The sequence below is a fragment of the Pristiophorus japonicus genome, chromosome 10 (assembly GCF_044704955.1).
Source record: "Pristiophorus japonicus isolate sPriJap1 chromosome 10, sPriJap1.hap1, whole genome shotgun sequence".
Classification (NCBI taxonomy): Eukaryota; Metazoa; Chordata; class Chondrichthyes; family Pristiophoridae; genus Pristiophorus; species Pristiophorus japonicus.
Window position 1 is genome coordinate 158950766 of NC_091986.1, and position 20406 is coordinate 158971171.

At 44.1% G+C, this 20406-nt stretch overlaps 1 protein-coding gene across 11 annotated transcripts in view; it reads left to right on the forward strand.

Annotated features, from left to right (window-relative positions):
* Positions 1–20406, forward strand: part of sgcg (sarcoglycan, gamma) — a 1035170-nt gene that overhangs the window by 735609 nt on the left and 279155 nt on the right. For 10 of the 11 annotated variants that reach the window (XM_070892210.1, XM_070892209.1, XM_070892206.1 and 7 more), the window contains one exon: positions 1652–1771. The exons of the other annotated variant lie outside the window; for it this stretch is intronic. In XM_070892210.1, coding sequence (XP_070748311.1) covers positions 1652–1771 — 120 coding nt within the window. The remainder of the gene's footprint in view (positions 1–1651; positions 1772–20406) is intronic. 11 annotated transcript variants of the gene reach the window in all.

Genomic DNA, 20406 nt, shown 5'->3' on the forward strand with positions numbered 1-20406 from the left:
ACATGACCTCACACTTTCCAACATTGTACTTCATTTGCAAAATTTTTGCCCACTCACTTGGCCTGTTTATGTCCTTTTGCAGATTTTTTGTGTCCTCCTCACACATTACTTTTCCTCCCATCTTTGTATCGTCAACAAACTTGGCTACGTTACACTCGGTCCCTTCTTCCAAGTCGTTAATATAGATTGTAAATAATTGGGGTCCTAGCACTGATCCCTGCGGCACCCCACTAGTTACTGAAGGCCAACCAGAGAATGAACCATTTATCCCGACTCTCTTTTCTATAGTTAGCCAATCCTCTATCCATGCTAATATATTACCCCCAACCCCGTGAACTTTTATCTTGTGCAGTAACCTTTTATGTGGCACCTTGTCAAATGCCTTCTGGAAGTCCAAATACACCACATCCACTGGTTCCTCTTTATCCACCCTGTTCATTACATCCACAAAGAATTCCAGCAAATTTATCAAACATGAATTCCCCTTCATAAATCCATGCTGACTCTGCCTGACCGAATTTTGCTTTTCCAAATGTCCTGCTACTGGTTCTTTAATGATGGACTCCAACATTTTCCCAACCACAGATGTTAGGCTAACTGGTCTATAGTTTCCTGCTTTTTGTCTGCCCCCTTTTTTAAATAGGGGTGTTACATTTGCAGTTTTCCAATCTGCTGGGACCTCCCCAGAATCCAGGGAATTTTGGTAAATTACAACCAATGCATCCACTATCCGTGCCGCTAATTCTCTTAAGACCCTATAAATCATTAATGGGGAGGGAGAAGAGAGTACAGTGGGGGGTTCCTCCCTTTTTATTTCACATGCCGTGCATTTGACACAGTAGGTGAGCTGACACCTCTCCCTTGGGGAGTTTTACTCATTCCGTTGTGACTAAAACAAGCCGAAGAGGTTTCGCTTTGTTTTTTCTGGGATGCCTGAGATCATGAACTCACAATGTGGAGTTTCAGGAACTCAAGTCCACGTCCCACTATCCATAGTGTACCATATGGACTCCCATCACCTCGACCATCAGGCACCATTAACTACCATAAAATGAAGGCAACATGGCAGAGGGATAATTTAACAAACAGCTGGTGTGGACAAAGAATAATGGACACAGTAAAGTTCCAAATTTACAATAAAGTGGAGCTGGAAAATTGTTTTAAATTGCACAGATTAATTACTATTTTAGGAGAAATGTCATGTTTTGTTAAGCAATTGTGCTTGTCTTTTGTCGATATTTACTGAAGATTTCCCAGTCTCCATTTCTGAAGTTCCATCCAACCTGCCTATTTTTCTCAGTGTATGCTGCAATAGGAGCAGTTTTTAGATGACTGCAAAATTGTGTTGCAGATCATTTCAAGGCCATTTTTTGTCGACTCTGTTCCCAAGAATTCTTTTGTGTTCACCATTGGAAATGGTAGCTTTTTGTACATTTGTCTGGAAAACCCTAGAAACAAGAAGAGAATAAAAACTTTTCAAACACATCTACCACCTCTGTTGTTAAAACTACCTTTGTTTCACAATACATCAATAACATTCTTGAAGAGCTCTCACAAGGTGATTTAATATTGATTTTTTTTTCTCCATTTAGGAATGCTTCATGTGTCACGACCTCCTTTTATTTTGATATTGTTTGTCTTTTGACTCAAGGACCCAGCACAGTGCAAGCCAACGGAAAACACTTTGAAGTCAACTCAAACACAGGCAAAATGCTGTTTTCTGCGGATGCGAACGAGGTGGTGGTCGGCGCCGATAGACTTCGAGTCACAGGTATACAAACTGCACACATCAAGAAGGCAAGGAAGTAGACATGCAACTTATATTACTGACTTAAAACTCTGAACTATTTACACCATGATGTCAGGATAGTGAGCACTATGAAAATCCATTGGAAACATCTGTATGATAGTTAGGCCAATCCAATCCATGTGTGTGTGTGTGTGTGTGTGTGTGTGTGAGCTTGTGTGTGTACTTTCGGGCTCAGGGTATCTGCAACCCTCTCCTCCCAAGCAGAATGATGCTCGAATTGTACAGTTTCAGTGACACAATTTAAGATTGGTTTTGGACAATAATTTCAGGGTTAAAGAATTCACTTTCCGGGCGCGTGGTTGAGGCAGAAAATGGCCTAGAATCCCCTTTGAGCTGTTGGTTCTCCTGGCACTGTAACTTCACTGAAAGCGCAGCGGAAACCTGGTTTACACACGTAAACAACATTGCCCAACATTATATTTTAAAAATGAAAGCGAGGGTCTTACCATATTGCTTCACAAAAGTCAAATGTATGTCAGCTTCAAAGACTTGCTGATTTTTGTACTTTCACAAGTGACAGTGGAGATTAAACGAATTACAAATAATGTGGATATGCTCCAGTCCTGTTAAACATTGCCTTGAACTCAAATCACTCGAGAAGAATATGAAAATACGCGATGGCTCCGTGGATATGTGCACTAAATGGTGTACTGCTGAACCATATAGAACAAGAGATCACAGGTTACATCCATAGGCTGTGTTGTGTTAGCTGGCTTCATCTAGGGCAACGATAATGGCACAAGATCATGCGTAACTGACCTGACAGGGGAGTAACCACCATAACCCCAAGGTGGTTCTCCCTGGATCAGGAAGGTATATGCTTGCTTTTTTGGAAATAGGAGGTGGGTGGGGTGGCTTGACCCATCCACCTCCACGGAGGTGTGTGGGGGACCTGACCCATCCACCTCCATGGCACGAACCTGGTATTGCAGTACTTCCAGGAACGGTGCAGTGGCTCTAGGCCTTTTGGCTAAGAGCATTGGCGCAGAGTGATCCTTGAATGGGCCCAAGGTGACCTCTGGCGTTTGTGATTTGACAAAGAATTGGAACGATTGGCTACGAATTTAAAAAAAAAACGATAATGGCACAACAATTGGGATCAGTGCCCAAGCTAGGGAAAGGAAAATATCAGCCAAGATTCATACTCTTGATATGATACACTCATAATAAAAGATGAAACTGAGTACTGTGTACAATTAGCAAGAGTGACCTTAGCAGCTTTAATACGACTCTAGAGTGCAGGTACCTCGTGGGTGGTGTGCTTATATACAGTGCTCCCAAGGGATGTTGGGATCCCTTGGGACTCCAACAGGTAGGCTCTCTGGTGGTGGTATGATACAGGTTACCAAGGGTTAAATACATAACATCACTCCCCCGTGAAGTCAACAGTACACTTATTTACAGGGTGAGATGATCTGGGGCTTTTCGTTCCGTTGTCGATTGTCTCGGTACAAATGCGGGTTTGGGTGAGTTGGTTAGTTCTTCACTGGGCTGCTGGGCAGCCGGCCTTGCCGGGCTGCTGGGGATGGTGAGTTCGGCTTTGTGGTCAACCATGATGTTGGTTGCCAGTTGTGTGTGTGTTGGAGGGACAAAGTTGGTGGTGTCTTCTTCGGGTTGTTCATAGCTGTTGGTGAACCGCAATTTGATTTGGTCCAAATGTTTTCTGCACGTTAGTCCATTGGTCAGTTTGACCTGAAACACCCTACTCTCTTCTTTGGGACCATGTCCATAATTGAGTACAAACACAGGATCATTGACCTCAATATCACATGACAAGTTTGCACAGTCATGGTACATAACCTTTTTCATGCTGCCTGCCCTCCACGTGATCATGGAGATCAGGGTGGACAAGAGATAGCCTTGTTTTGAGCTCCCTTTTCATGAGCAGCTCAGCTGGGGGAACCCCAGTGAGTGAGTGGGGTCTGGTGCGGTAGCTGAGCAGCACTCGGGATAGCCGGGTCTGCAGGGAGCTTTCCGACTCGCGTTTCAAACTTTACTTGATGGTCTGAACAGCCCGTTCTGCCTGGCCATTGGATGCAGGCTTGAACGGGGCAGATGTGATGTGCTTGATCCCATTGCGAGTCACGAATTCCTTGAATTCAGCACTGGTGAAACACGGGCCATTGTCGCTGACTAGGATATCAGTCAGGCCGTGTGTGGCAAACATGGCTCATAGGTTTTCGATAGTGGCTGTGGACGTGCTTACAGACATTATTACACATTCAATCCATTTTGAATAAGCATCCACGACAACCAAGAACATTTTGCTAAGAAATGGGCCCGCATAGTCCATGTGGACCCTTGACCATGGATTGGAGGGCCACGACCACAAACTGAGCGGTGCCTCTTTGGGTGCATTGCTCAGTTGAGAGCAAGTGTTGCACTGGCGCACGTATGACTCTAAATCTGAGTCGATGCTGGGCCACCACACATGGGATCTGGCTATGGCTTTCATCATTACAATGCCTGGGTGGGTGCTGTGTAGGTCACAAATGAACGTTTCTCTGTCCTTCTTGGGCAAGACCATGCGATTACCCCACAACAGACAGTCCGCCTGCAAGGACAATTCGTCTTTGCGCCTGTGGAATGGCTTAATCGCTTCCTGCATCTCCGCTGGGACGCTGGACCAGCTCCCATGGAGGACACAGTTTTTTACCAAGGACAGTAAATGATCCTGGCTGGTCCAGGTCCTGATCTGACAGGCCATAACGGGTGACATTCTTGTTTTCGAATGCATCCATTACCATGAGCAAGTCCGCAGGCTGTGCCATTTCCACCCCGGTGGTGAAAGCATCAGCGCAGTTCTCTGTGCCCGGTCTGTGGCGGATTACATAGTTGTATGCCGACAGCGTGAGCGCCCATCTTGGCAGAGGCATTGGTGTTAATCCCTTTGCTCTCAGAGAATAGTGATATGAGCGGCTTGTGGTCAGTTTCAAGCTCAAATTTGAGGCCAAACAAGTACTGGTGTATTTTTTTCACCCCGTAAACGCACGCTAGAGTCTCTTTTTCAATCATGTTTTAGGCCCTTTCAGCTTTGGACAAACTCCTGGACGCATAAGCAACCGGTTGCAAAATCCCCGATTCGTTAGCCTGTTTGTAACACACACCCGACCCTGTATGACGACGCATCGCAAGCTCGCACTAATCGTTTACAAGGGTTATAAAGGACGAGCAGTTTGTTAGAACACAACAGATTCCTGGCTTTCTTAAAGGCAGACTCTTGTGAATTCCCCCATACCCAGTCGTCTCCCTTGCGCAGTAGCACATGTAATGGTTCTAGCAAGGTGCTTAACCCGGGTAGGAAATTACCGAAATAGTTGAGGAGTCCCAGGAACGACCACAGCTCCGTCACGTTCTGTGGTCTCGGCGCGTTCTTGATGGCCTTGGTCTTGGCGTCGGTGGGTCTGATGCCGCCTGCTGTGATTCTTCTTCCCAAGAACTCGACCTCCGGCACCAGGAAAACACACTTCGAGCGTTTCAACCTGAGTCCCACACGATCCAACTGACTAAGAACCTCTTCCAGACTCTTTAAGTGCTCAATGGTATCCCGACCTGTGACCAGTATGTCGTCCTGGAAAACCACGGTGCGAGGGACTGACTTTAGCAGACTCTCCATGTTTAGTTGGAAGATTGCCGCGGCCGACTGAATCCCGAATGGGCATCTGTTATAGATGAACAGACCTTTGTTGAAGCAGGTGAGGCCTTTTGAAGATTCCGCCAGCTCCTGTGTCATGTAGGCCGAGGTCAGGTCCAACTTGGTGAACGTCTTCCCTCTAGCCAGGGTCGCAAATAGGTCGTCTGCCTTGGGTAGCAGGGACTGGTCCTGTAGCGAAAAACGGTTAATTGTTACTTTAATAGTCCCCGCAAATTCTCACCGTGCCGTCACCTTTGAGTACCGGGATAATCGGACTGGCCCACTCATTGAATTCCACCGGTGCGATGATGCCTTCTTGATGCAGCCTGTCCCGCTCAATTTCCACTTTCTGACGCATCATATATCGTGCCTTGTGATGGATGGGTCGTGTACCGGGAACCAAGTGGATCTGCACTTTCACCCCTGAGAAGCTTCCAATGCCTGAGTCAAACAACGATGGAAATCTGCTCAGATCCTGGGCACATGAGGCGTTGTCGATAGACGAAAGCGCTCAGATGTCGTCCCAGTTCCAGCGGATTTTTTTCAGCCAGCTTCTGCCAAACAGTATGGGACCATCCCATGGCACAATCCACAGTGGGAGGTTGTGCACTGCTCCATCATAGGAGGCTTTGACTTCTACACTGCCAATTACAGGGATCAGTTCCTTGGTGTAAGTTCTTAGCTTGGTGTGAACGGGGCTGAGCTTGGGCCTGTGTGCCTTGTTGCACCACAGCCTGTCGAAGGTCTTTTTGCTCAATATCGACTGACTCGCACCCATGTCCAGTTCCATGGATACTGGAATTCTGTTCAGTTCAACTTTCAACATTATTGGTGGACATTTCATGGTGAAGGTGTGTACCCCGTACACCTCTGCCTCCTCGATTCGAGTCTCCAATTCAGCCTGATCCACAGTGGATTGATCTTCCTCTGTAACGTGGTGGTTTGCAGGGTTTGCAGGGTTTGAAACTCGCCTGCATACTTGTTGGTCCCATTGTTCTGCAGCCGTTGCCGCACAGTGCTTCAAGTGGCATTGATGGGCCCGATGATCACCTCCACAACGCCAACAGGGTATTAACTGTCTCGCATTAACGATTGATGGCGGACTCTGGGTCATCTGAGATCGTGCAGATGCCGGCGTGTATGTTCTGCCATGTATATTCCTGCTCGAAAATAACGTTACTTTATGCACAGTACTGGCCAAAACCTCTTTATGCTGCAAAATTTGTTTGGTGTTGTCGCTGCTGGATATAAGTACCTGGGCTATCGTTATGGCTTTGCTCAGATTCGGAGTTTCAACAGTCAATAGTTTGCGAAGGATTACCTCATGGCCATTGCCAAGCACAAAAAAGTCTCTCAGCATTTGTTCTCGGAATCCATCAAATTCGCAATGTCCTGCGAGGCGCCTTAGTTCGGCGACGTAGCTCGCCACTTCCTGGCCCTCCGACCATTGACACGTGTAGAACCGATACCTTGCCATCAAAACGCTTTAGGATTTAGGTGCTCCCGGACCAGCGTACACAATTCTTCATAGGATTTAGTGGTTGGTTTTACCGGAGCCACAAGATTCTTCATGGAGGCCAAAGGTTGTTGCGCCACAGACGGTAAACATAGAAACATAGAAAAATACGTGCAGGAGTAGGCCATTCGGCCCTTTGAGTCTGCACCACCATTCAATAAGATCATGGTTGATCATTCACCTCAGTACCCCTTTCCTACTTTCTCTCCATACCCCTTGATCCCTTTAGCCGTAAGGGCCACATCCAACTCCCTCTTGAATATATCTAACGAACTGGCATCAACAACTCTCTGCGGAAGAGAATTCCACAGGTTAACAACTCTCTGAGTGAAGAAGTTTCTCCTCATCTCAGTCCTAAATGGCTTACCCCTTATCCTTAGACTGTGACCCCTGGTTCTGGACTCCCCCAACATCAGGAACATTCTTCCTGCATCTAACCTGTCCAGTCCCGTCAGAATTTTATATGTTTCGATGAGATCCCCTCTCATTTTTCTAAACTCCAGTGAACACAGGCCCAGTTGATCCAGTCTCTCCTCATATGTCAGTCCTGCCATCCCGGGAATCAGTCTGGTGAACCTTCGCTAAGGAGGATCGCCCTTCGTTTGGCAGCGTTCTCATCTCCTTCCAGCTCGTTGGCCATGAAGTATTGGTCGAATCTCTCAACGAAGGCCTTACAATTGTCCCCTTCTGAGAACTTCTCCAGGCGACCAACTGTTTTTTGCATTTTCGCGCGGTTGTTCGTTATCTCGTCGCCAATTGATATGCTCATAATAAAAGATGAAACTGAATACTGTGAGCAATGAGTAAGTGATTAAGTGTGAACTTAGCTCCTTTAATAAGACTCCAGAGTGCAGGTACCTTGTGGGTGGTCTGCTTATATACAGTGCTCCCAAGTGATGCTGGAATCCCTTGGTACTCCAACAGGCCCTCTGGTGGTGGTGTGATACAGGTTACCAAGGGTTAAATACATAACATGATCAATATCCAATCACTGCTGCTGGAATGTGCATATCCAAGTGGGATCAGGCTTAGTCCCATGATCCCAGAAAGCCTGCCAACATTCATTATCTAGGTTCATGCATGAAGCATAGTGCTTGAGTGAAGTACTGCAGTTGACACCATACCCCATCCAAGTAACTGTCATAAGGAAGCCCCTTACAAAGGGCACCAACTTTATCTTCCCTGAGGGGCTTTAATATAGCCCATCCCAGACGCAGCACAATATGCCACAACCTGCCCTCAATGCAGGTGGACTGACAGACACTACGAACAGGAGAGAAAAAATTGCAGATAATGTAAAGGTTTTTTCAATTTTCTAACATTTAATATTTAATGTAATTTAAGATTATTACAGTAATGAAGCTATTTCTGTTATTTTAATGGTTTCATTTCTGCAATATGGAATTTTTATTTCAGCATCATGATGAGCGAGATGAAAACAAATCTGACAAGCCTAGGGAAATAGAAGGTTTCCTGAACCCACAGGCACTTTTAAAGTAAAGAGACAAAGGAGAATTGCAACAGTGAATTTGAGCAAAACCACATATGTTGGTTACATGGTCTGCATTCTATTTTTTTAATTAGACCTTCAATAAATAAATGAGCTGGATGCTTCATAACATTAACAAAGAGATCAGTAAAATTGCAGATCAATTACCAATTTTGTTGAAACATGCACTAAAATAATCAGACAACAAGAAAATAAACATGATTGCTAAATTTCAAAAGTGCAAGTTAAAGTCAGCAATACATGACCTCAGGCTATATTAATCATACGGTGCATTTCTCAAAATGATTAGTAAAATAGTATGTGTGCAACATTTCCTTGCAAATCACCTTGGGCATAATTCTATACAGTTATTCACAACTGAATACAAAGTGAAGTGGCTGATGTATGCTGCCCAAGGTGACCCAGTAAAGGTCTGGATTCACAATACATGCTCCAAGAAAACTTTATGAAAAAAGGCACATCAAAAGTCTGCAGTTTTAGCTAATTATTTTCATTTTGTATTATCAGCCCTATTGGTTTGAACAAATATTAGTGTGGTCAGTGTTTGGCCTAGAAAGCCGATTATGCGTTGAACTTTACCAAATACTATATATCAGCCAAAAAATCTTCTTCCAATGCCAAGTTGCCGTTGTCACATGATGAACAGAAGCTGCACAGGTCGTGGTGTATTTATATGTAACAGTTTTTGAGACTATCTGGTCAACAATGACCTGATTTTAACCTTGCCTGCCCTACGGGAACAGGTTGGGCAAGGTTAAAATAGAGATTGTGCACTTAGTGTGGCATTCCCGACACACTCCTGCCTGCTCCCATTTTAACTACGTTGCTTTTTTAACTTGGGACAGGTACCCACTGCAGGTAGGCAGGTGGCCTCATGAATACATTCAAATAAGGGGCTTATGATGCAATTAGGATCCTGGTTAACTAAACATTATGGAAGTCCCACCCAGAGTCTGGCCCACTAGTAAAACTTGGCGGGATTGGTGGCCAGAATTTTCTCGCTGCCGTGCGTGTGGGTTTGGAGGCGGGTCAGCAGTAAAAGTTGCAGAAAATGTGAGTGCGTCGGGACCCCACCGTCATCCCGCCTCCTCGCACCTTTAACTCGGCACGTTTGGCAGCACGCCACGGACCTGAACGGCAGAGTCAGGCGAACTAATTAAGTCATTTAATCCTTGTTGTGAGACCCTTAAAGGGATTTTAACCAGACCTTTAGATTTTCATTGGATCACCACGGGAATCACCCAGCTCGGAAAACACGTTGGTCAACTTGAGGTGGAAGCTCAGTGGTCATTGAGCAAGGTCATTAATGCAGAGCATGGAAATCCCAATAAATACTCCCACGTGACACCTGCTTCCTTGCCGATGGGAAAGACTCTTGCTGACTCCATTTTGAGCACAGATTTAGGTGTCTAAAGTTTGCAAGTCTTTTTTGCAACCTCGGAAGTCACTCTAACCACTTTGCCAGTATGTGTCACAACATTGACAGATTGCTCCTCTACTTGACCTGCCACTATTACATCACCTTGGTCCTCACAATCGGACCAGGATGAGCCCCACCACCAGCATCACCAGGCACACCAGCAGCAGCAGCAACACCACCAACCTTCTCCTCAATTACCTGATGTTCCACAGGACAAAGGGCACCAGTGCAGGGCTGGAGTGAGAGTGATGGAGTGAGTGTAAGTAATGGACGGGTTACACCTGTAGAGGGTGACTATGAGGGAGTGGGGTGACAATGCAAATTGGCCTCCTTCTGTGGTGTTACTTGCTATGATTGCATTAGGATGAGGGTGAGTGTGAGGGGTGATTAGTCAGATGGGGATGTGACTATGTACATAGAGTGAGGGATGGGTGGATGTGGACAGTATGTTGGTGTGAGGAATGATGTGCAGGAGTAGGCTTGGGAAGGCAGAGTGATGGGGATGTGGTGATAGGCACAGCAGGATGAAGGTGAGTGTGTCTCTGCACTCACTTTTCCTGATCGCACCAGATCATTGAGATGCTTCCTGCACTGTACCAATGTCCTCCTGACGTCATCCCTGCTGTTGACCTCAGCAATTTGGAACCATGCCCTTTTGGTCTCTTGCGGTGGTCCCTTCCGTCCATCAGCAGGGAAGAGGACCTCCCTGCGTGCTCTGACTCCCTCCACAAGAATATGTAAGGATTCATCAGAAAAGCAGGGTGCAGTCCTTGGTCTTTGTGAACACATTTTTACAATTCTCAGCAACAAGACACTCCTCTCCAATCCTTCCTGACACTCCTACATGAACCTTCAAATGCGATGTGGCCAAAGCTGCTTTAAATATCACCGCTAGAAATGAGTCCTCGATGACGTCATCAGACCCGCACCATTTAATAGGGCCGGGAAACGCGCATGTCTACTTTAATAGGGGCCATTACGCTAAAGTCGCTCTGAAGAGTGGGCTGTTCAATACTTCGTGACACCGACTTGCCACACGGCCCGCACCAACCCAACCCAGCTCGGTCGGAAAAATTCCAGCCGTTGTCTCAGATGTACTGTTACCTCAGATGTAACACAAACTGGGTGGCATTTTGAGTTAGAAGTTGACCCTTGATCTCTGAAACCTGGTTCAAATCTAGCCAAGATTCAAGTGTGGGATGGTTGATGAGCAGTGGCAGACATTTAAGGAGATATTTCATAACTCTCATCAAAAATATATTACAATGAAAAGGAAAGACTGTAAGAGAAGGGATAACTACCCATTGCTAACTAAGGAAATAAGGGGTGGTATTAAATTGAAAACAAGGGCATACAAAGTGGCCAAGACTAGTGGGAGGCCAGAGAATTGGGAAATTTTTAAAAGCCAGCAAAGAACGACTAAAAAAATAATAAAGAGAGGGAAGATAGATTTGAAAGCAAACTAGCACAAAATATAAAAACAGAGAGTAAGAGTCTCTACAGGTACATAAGAGTGGCTAAAGAAAAATGTTGGTCTCTTAGAGGATGAGACTGGGGAATTAATAATGGGGACAGGGAAATGGCAGAGACTTTGAACAAATATTTTTGTATCGGTCTTCACGGCAGAAGACACTAAAAACATCCCAATAGTGGATAATCAAGGGACTATAGGGAGGGAGGAACTTAATACAATCACTACCACTAAAGAAGTAGTATTCGGTAAAATAATGGGATTAAAGGTGGACAAGCCCCCTGGACCTGATGCCTTACATCCTAGAGTCTTAAAAGAAGTGGCTGCAGAGATAGTGGATGCATTGGTTGTAATCTATCAAAATTTCCTGGATTCTGGAGCGGTCCCAGCGGATTGGAAAACTGAAAATGTAACGCCCCTATTTAAAAAAGAAGGCAGATAGAAAGCAGAAAACTACAAGACCAGTTAGTCCATTATTAAGGAAGCAGTAACAGGACATTTGGAAAAGCATATTTCAATCAAGCAGAGTCAGCATGGGTTTATGAAAAGGAACTCATGTTTGACAAATTTGCTGGAGTTCTTTGAGGATGTAACGAGCAGGGTGGATAAGGGGAAACACTGGATGTGGTGTATTTGGATTTTCAAAAGGCATTTGATAAGGTGCCACATTAAAGGTTACTGCACAAGATTAAAGTTCACGGGGTAAGGGGGAAATATTTTAGCATGGATAAAGGATTGGCTAACTAACAGAAAACAGAGAGTCGGGATAAATGGGTCATTTTCCGGTTGGCAAACGATAACTAGCGTGGTGCCACTATAGTGCTGGGGCCTCAAATATTTACAATTGAAGGGACCAAGTGTAATGTAGCCAAATTTGCTGATGATACAAAGATGGGAGGGAGAGCAAATTGTGAGGAGGACACAAGAAATCTACAAAGGGATACAGACAGGCTAAGTGAGTGGGCAAAAATGTGGCAGATGGGGTATAATGTGGGAAAATGTGAGGTTATCCAGTTTGGCAGAAAAATAGAAAAGCAAATTATAATTTAATGGAGAGAAATTGCAAAGTGCTGCAGTACAGAGGGACTTGGGGGTCCTTGTGCATGAAACACAAAATGTTAGTATGCAGGTACATCAAGTAATCAGGAAGGCAAATGGAATGTTGGCCTTTTTTGCAAGAAGCATGGAGTATAAAAACCGAGAAGTCCTGATACAACTGTACAGGGTATTGGTGAGGCCACACCTAGAGTATGGTGTACAGTTTTGGTCTCCGTATTTAAGGAAGGATATACTTTCATTGGAGGCTGTTCAGAGAAGGTTCACGAGGTTGATTCTGGAGATGAGGGGGTTGACTTTAAAAGATAGGTTGAGTAGGTTGGGCTTATACTCATTGGAGTTCAGAAGAATGAGAGGTGATTTTATCGACACATGTAAGATAATGAGGGGGCTCGAGAAGGTGGATGCAGAGAGGATATTTCCACTCAGGGGAAACTAAAACTAGGGGGCATAGTCTCAGAATAAGGGGTCGCCTAGTTAAAACTGAGATGAAGAGGAATTTCTTCTCTCAGAGGGTTGTAAATCTATGGAATTCTCTGCCCCAGAGAGCTGTGGAGGCTAGGTCATTGAATATATTTAAGACGGAAATAGACAGATTTTTGAGCGATAAGGGAATAAAGGGTTATGGGGAGTAGGCAGGGAAGTGGAGCTTAGTCCATGACCAGATCAGTCATGATATTAAATGGCGGAGCAGGCTTGAGGGGCCAAATGGCCTACTACTGTTCCTATTTCTTATGTAAGATTAATAGGATGAAAGTTTCCTCTGTTTAGCTGATAGAGTTAGCGTCAAATAATTAGGACACAGTTTCAACCTTGTTCTCATGGGCACAGGGCACAGTTTGGCATCAATTGTTATAGAGGTATCAAGAGTGGATGGTATTGAACATTTATATTGGGATACCAGGGAGGACTCTGAGGTGCTTTTCCCTGCATTATATTCAATCTCAAAGTGCTTTCTGTTGACAGTGGATGAAATAGTTTAAATGTTCCATTCCCAAACACACAAAATAAAACAAATTTCAATTTCATAATTGGATCTTATTTTGTGACTGCTGACACTAAGATAATGCTAACATGATGTAATTGTATTATAGCAATAAATTATTTATTGTTCTACTTTTGATGTTCTGGTCAACACTAGTTAGGTTAAATTTAGTATCGATAACGATGGCCAAATAAACACATTTTTAGGGCCATCTTAAGATAATTTTGGATAAGCATGAACTTACTGAAATGTTAAAAATATTTATATAGGTCACTGAGTCCTTTGTTATCAGGAAATATTTTCCAAAAGTGGTGCTGTCTGAAAATAATCCTTCCTCCAGTGTAAATCACGGCCCAGTACCTTCCATCAAGAAAAGTCAGTCACTGCAGCATTTTACTGAACATGGCACTTTAGACCTCGTGATTATTAGGTCTACTTTATAATTTAAAAAGTACTTTTACATTCCCCAGCACTGCAGCAACAGATAAAAAATTGTACATTCACAAATTTGTACAGTTGTTCAACTACTTTGAAAGTCCCATAGAGTCCCGTGAATGAAAACCACATTGCTGGCTTCTCTTGCATGTTGAGCAATCAACCCAGCCATGGCCAGTAAAGACGGTGGCCTCACCCTCTGGAAGCAGCATTTCTGTTTGCTGCTATGGCACTGCTGTCTCCAGAGGTACAGGCAAAAAGCACCTCATCATGTTGGTACTTTGCAGGCAGCAACACCACTTCATTTACTTTACAGCGCTGCTGCTGAAGCTGTAAATTAAGGGGGCATAAAATAGAGTCTATTGTTTATGACTTTGTCAGGAAGTCTGTAGTAAGCCTAAAAATGTCAGAGTAAGTTTCTAGAAAAAGTATTACGCAGCGCAGAGAAGCTCATCAGCGTGGTGCTTGGTTCACCGCTTTTTATAGCCTCCTAAGGAAACATTATAATGAGAGGTTACTATGCTGAGTGTGTACAATGATATCACTGGTCTGCTCCAGATGGACCCTGTTGGATGAAAAATATGCTCCGTGACTACATCAAGAAAGGGCAATGTTTAGTAGAAGTAAACAGTACAAGCTGCTTTTCATGGAATTACTATACTTAATCCACTTTGGGTAACCAAAACATCACATGTCATTATAACGGATCAGATGCACCATTTTGTCTCCTGACAAACACAGGTTTTCAGATTATGTATTACACATTGGTGTGCTGAATTTTCCATTGCAGCTTTGGCCTCAAATCGACATATAATATGCATAATTGTAAATTGCTCATTTATGTAGCTGCAGTCCTTATTAAAAGGTTAAATACAAAATATCAATCACTTCATTTAACTCAGTGTTTTGTGATGGGGAAATTAAAATGACAATGAGGAAAAATGCACCAGATCAGCATTTATTTCAGCTTCAGTGATCCGAGAATGGAGTAAAAATTAAATTCATTATTGTTACCTGATTAAATTAGCTCACTCCACATGTATCAAAAGTTATGTTTTCACTATTTTCCATTGATGTGAAAAATATGTATAAAAAAGTTAACAGACACTATCGTCCCTATTAAAATGGCTTCACATGTATCAAACATTATCACATGTCATATACAGCACAGAAACAGGCCATTCGGCCCAACAAGTCCATGCCGACTTTTATGCTCCACTTGCGCTTCTTCCCATCCTTCCTCATCTAAATCTATCAGCATAACCCTCTGTTCACTTCTCTCTCATATGCTTATCTAGTTTCCTTTAAATACATAGGAACATAGGAACAGGAGTAGGCCAATTAGCCCCTCTAGCCTGTTCTGTCATTCAGTGAGATTGTTATGGCCTAAATAAAGTAATGTGATTGAGTACTGTAGACGTGAGTAAGTGTGACCTTAGTCTCTTTATTCTAACTCCAGAGTGCTGATACAGCATGGGAGGCCTGCTTATATACAGTGCTCCCAAGGGATGCTGGAATCCCTTGGGACTCCAACAGATACCCCCTCTGGTGGCGGTAGAATGCTGGTTACATAGGGTTGCATACATAACAGAGATCATGGCTGATCTGTGACCTAACTCCATATACCGTTTGCCCCACATCACTTAATACCTTTAGTTAACAAAAAGCTATCAATCTCAGATTTAAAATTAACAATTGATTTAGCATCAATTGCTGCTTTTGGAAGAGTTCCAAACCTTTACCACACTTTGTGTGCAGAAGTGTTTCCTAATTTCACTAGTGAAAGGCCTGGCTCCAATTTTTAGACTATGCCCCCTAGTCCTAGATGCCACAACCTGTAGAAATAGTTTCTCTCTAACAGTTCCCCTTAATATCTTCAAAACCTCGATCAAATCACCTCTTAACCTTCTAAATTCCAGGGAATACAACTCTAGTTTGTAAAATCTCTCTTTGTAATTTACCCTTGCTGTCCTGGTATCATTCTGGTAAACCTACGCTGCACTCCCTCCAAGGCCAATATATTCTTCCAAAGCTGTGGTGCCCAGAACTGCTCACAGTACTCCAGGTGTGGTCTAACCAGGACTTTGGACAGCTGCAGCATAACTTTTACCCCCTTGTATTCGAGACCTCTAGATATAAAGGCCAGAATTCCATTAGCCTTTTTGATTATTTTCTGTACCTGTTCATGACATTTTAATCATCTATGCACACGGACCCCTAAGTCTCTTTGGAACTCCACTGTTTCTAGCTTTTCACCATTTAGAAAGTATCCTGTTCTATCTTTTAAGTGAATGACCTCACAGTTGCCTACATTGAAATCCATTTGCCATGGTTTTGCCTATTCACATAATCTATTAATATCCCTTTGTAATGTTTGCTTCCTCTACACTGTCGCCTATCTTTGTGCCATCGGCAAACTTGGATATGTGGCTTTCTATCCCATCATCTAAGTCATTAATAAATACAGTGAACAGATCTTTGTGATACACCACTGGTCACATCTTGCCAATTGGAGTACCTGCCCATTATCCCTACTCTCTGTCTTCTCCACTCAGCCAATTTCCTAACCATATCAATAATTTGCCTTCTATTCCATGGGCTTCAACTTTAATTAGTCTCTTATGAGGAACTTTATCAAATCCCTTCTGGAAGTCCAAATAAATAATGTCCATAGACATCCCCTGTCCACTACTTTAATCACCACTTCAAAAGGCATAAACTACCTTTTACAAATCCATATTGGTTCTCTCTGATCAACTGAAAATTTTCAAAGTGTTCTGTCACTCTATCCTTTATCACAGACTCATCTATCCTATTCACCTCAACCACTCTCTGTGGGAACGAGTTCCACATTCTCACCACTCTCTGGATAAAGAGGTGGTTTCTTCTGAACTCTCTATTTGATTTCTTGGTGAATATCTTATATTGATGGCCTCTAGTTTTGTTCTTCCCCACAAGTGGAAACACTCTCTCTGTATCTACTGTATCAAAACTTTTCATAATTTTAAAGACTTATATTAGGTCACCACTCAGCCTTCTCTTTTCAAGAGAAAAGAGACCCAGCCTGTTCATCCTTTCCTAATAGGTATAATCTCACAGTTCTGGTATCATCCATTTAAATCTTTTTTGCTGTGCCTTCATATCCTTTTTATAATATGGTGACCAGAACTATACACAGTACTCCAAAGCCCCGATATTGGTTGCCTTACCGCCCACTGCCGTCGAGTTTTGTCTCTGGTCTCTCCTCTGTGCCAGTTTCCACTTGGGCTGGAGCGGGCGGGAGGGGAGCACCACCGGGAACTGCCCGCTGATGTCAGTGGGCAGCCAAGTGGCGCTAGTGACCTCCCGTCCGCTGGGATGCCAGATTGGTGCGGACGGGAATCGGCGGGAGTCTGTACCAGCAGCGGGAAGGACCGTTGCGTGAAGGCAGGTCTAACCCCGACAATTAGTACGAAGAACTGCAAAAAAAGGTTAGTGAACATATTTTTTTAATGTTTTTTTACAGCGACTTACCTGGATGGGGTCCCCTGAAGGTGTTCCGATGATTTTTTTTGTAATGATTTTTATTTTCAGCTCTTCCACCCTCCCTGGGCCCGACTCCATCCTCGGCAGCACTTTGCCTTTGCCGCCGGGGTTGAGAGCTTCCACCCGTTGCCGCCCAGATTGACGGCGTAAGCTGTTTTTTTGCCGCTGGCTGGTACTGCCCCCACTTTTAGTGGAATCTTCCTGGCAAGGTACCACCCAGTCTCTCGGCGGTCCTTTGGGCGAGCCTTGGCCTTCATCAATTTCGGGCCCCAAGTGTGGTCTAATAAAGGTTCGATACAAGTTTGGCATAACTTCTCTACTTTTCAATTCTACCCCTCTAGAAATAAACCCGAGTGCTTGGTTTGCTTATTTTTTAATGGCCTTATTAAACCTGCATCGCTACCTTTAGTGATTCCTTTGAAGACAAAACTTCGCCCATTGGATCACAAATTCCTTTTTGTATTGTTGAGCCAATTTTCTACCAAGGTGACTAATTTGCCATTCAAATCTTTATATTTTTCTTTGTCTTCTTTCGAAGCCTTAGATATTGCATCCTGTCAGATGCCATTTAAAAATCCGAGGGTCCGAACTTGGTGGCCTTACCGTTGGCTGCCGCCGAATTTTTTCAGCGGGTCTCCCCTCGGTGTCAGTTTCCACTAGGCCTCCCACCGGCAGGAGGGGAGGACCACTGGGAACCGCCCGCTGATGGCCACTAGTGCACAAGGCGCGTGAGTGTCCTCCCGCCCACCGAGCTGGCAGATTCCTCTGGGCGGGAGTCGGCAGCAGCAGGGGGAAGGACCGCTGCATGGAGGCAGGTCTAACCCCAACAGTAAGTATGAAGAGCTTCAAAAACAGGTTCGTGAACTTCTTTAATTTTTTTTCCAGCAATCTGTGTGGATGGGGTCCCCTGAAGGTCTTCCAGTGGTTTTTTTTGTGCAAATTTTTATTTTTATGTGCTCCCCCCAACCCCCCCACCCCCCACGCCCGGCTCAATCTTCAGTGGCACTTTGGCGAGGATTGCATTTGCCGCCGAGATTAGGATCTTCCGCCCGCTGCCGCCAGATTCACGGCATAAGTCCCTCTTTTGCCGCCGGATGATCTTTCAAGAACTTTTTTACGAAACTCCCACCCAAAGTACCATCAGATATCTCGGTGGCATTTGGGCAGAACTTTACTTCCACCAAGTTCGGACCCCTTGTGTATTATATAAACTTACTATCACTTATCCACCAATTTACTTAATAACTCAAATGATTCATGAGTCTTGACACATCACTCCTAAAATAATACTGACTGTCCATTATGTCATTCTTCAGATGAAAATTGAAATGTCCAGTAAAATGATATTCCCTGGATCTGTCACTAGACAAACTTGCCTCTCATTCCCAACTTTTCTCCAGTCTTTGCAGCCCTCGCATTGAGGATGCTTCTGAAAATATTAGCCAGATATTTGCCTCTTTCCTCATTTATTTCCTTGAGACTTCTATGGGGTATTCTATCTGGTTCAGGTACACTGGAGACTTTGGCCCTGAAATTCTGCTGGGCTTCTGCCACTCTCCTGCCATAACTCTGGTGGGAGTCTGGCGGAACTCTCAGGGAAACGTCAAGAGACCCAGTTGGATGATGTCCCCATTATTTCTGGGAGTTTCCTTGCTGCCTTGGAAGGGGTGGAAGTAACCACTTCATCATGGGACACCCTCATCATGGGACTTTTCATGGGTATGGGACACGCAGGTGCCAGAGATGCATGTCACTTGCATGTGTCTGTTCCATGATGTCCCACTCCCACAAAGTCCAGTGGGGTCCACTTGGAGGCCACCATCGAGCTTGATCAAAGCATAACCACTGGGATTGTGGGGCCATTTACCTATAAGCCTCACCATTTGAGAATTACAACAGCATTTCTGGATTGAAGTGAAAATAGTAATCTAGTTCAATTACTGCAGAGTGGAACTCATCAAACCTGCCGCCAATGGAACTGCTCAAATGTAGTGAACTTAGTGGGCTCAAAATGAGAAGATTGCACTTGATCTCCAGAATGCCCTCAGTATATGTAAAATTTATGACTATTGTAACAATGCAGCATATCTATTTAAAAAATGAAGCAAGCTTGCATAAAATAAAATCATACACATTTCACAATTTGTATTAAGTATCATAGCATAAAAGATAATTAAGAGTTAATAATGTGTTACCTTGGTTTCTTTTGTCTAGAATATTTTTATGTATTTGAGCCAATTCTGTTCACAAGTACGAACTGCTCTGGACATTGGCCGAAGTTCATTAGACCATCAGCATATGTCCTAGCACAAGTATTGGAGTTGGCTTCTTCCTATCCTTTCTCATCATCTTCCTTAACATCAGTAGTTGAGGTATCACCAGTTTCACCACCCCAATGCATTTCTGTGACTTGTTGCTACCATCCATCATCAAGCAACTTACTGGTTGGCACATTAACATCCATGTTGATAAATATGAACATACGAATTAGGAACAGGAGTAGGCCATACAGCCCCTCGCGCATGCTCCGTGATTCAACAAGATCATGGCTGATCTTCAACCTCAATTCCACTTTCCCACCTGATCTCTATTTCCTTTGATGGCCCTAGCATCCAAAAATCTATCTATCTCAGCTTTGAATATATTCAATGATTCAGCATCCACAGCCCATTGTGGTAGAGTATTCCAAAGATTCAAAACCCTCTGAGTAAGGAAATTCCTCCTCATCTCAGTCTTAAATGGCCGACCCCATATCCTAAGACTATGCCCTCTAGTTCTAGACCCTCCAGTCAGGGGAAACAACCTCACAGCACTTACCCATTCAGGCCCCCTCAGAATCATAGAATCATCGAAGTTTACAGCATGGAAGGAGGCCATTTCGGCCCATCGTGTCCGTGCCGGCCAACAAGTGCCTATCCAGCCTAATCTCACTTTGCAGCTCTAGGTCCGTAACCCTGCAGGTTACGGCACCAATTGCACATCCAAGTACTTTTTAAATGTGATGGGGGTTTCTGCCTCTACCAGCTGTTAGGCAATCAGTTCCA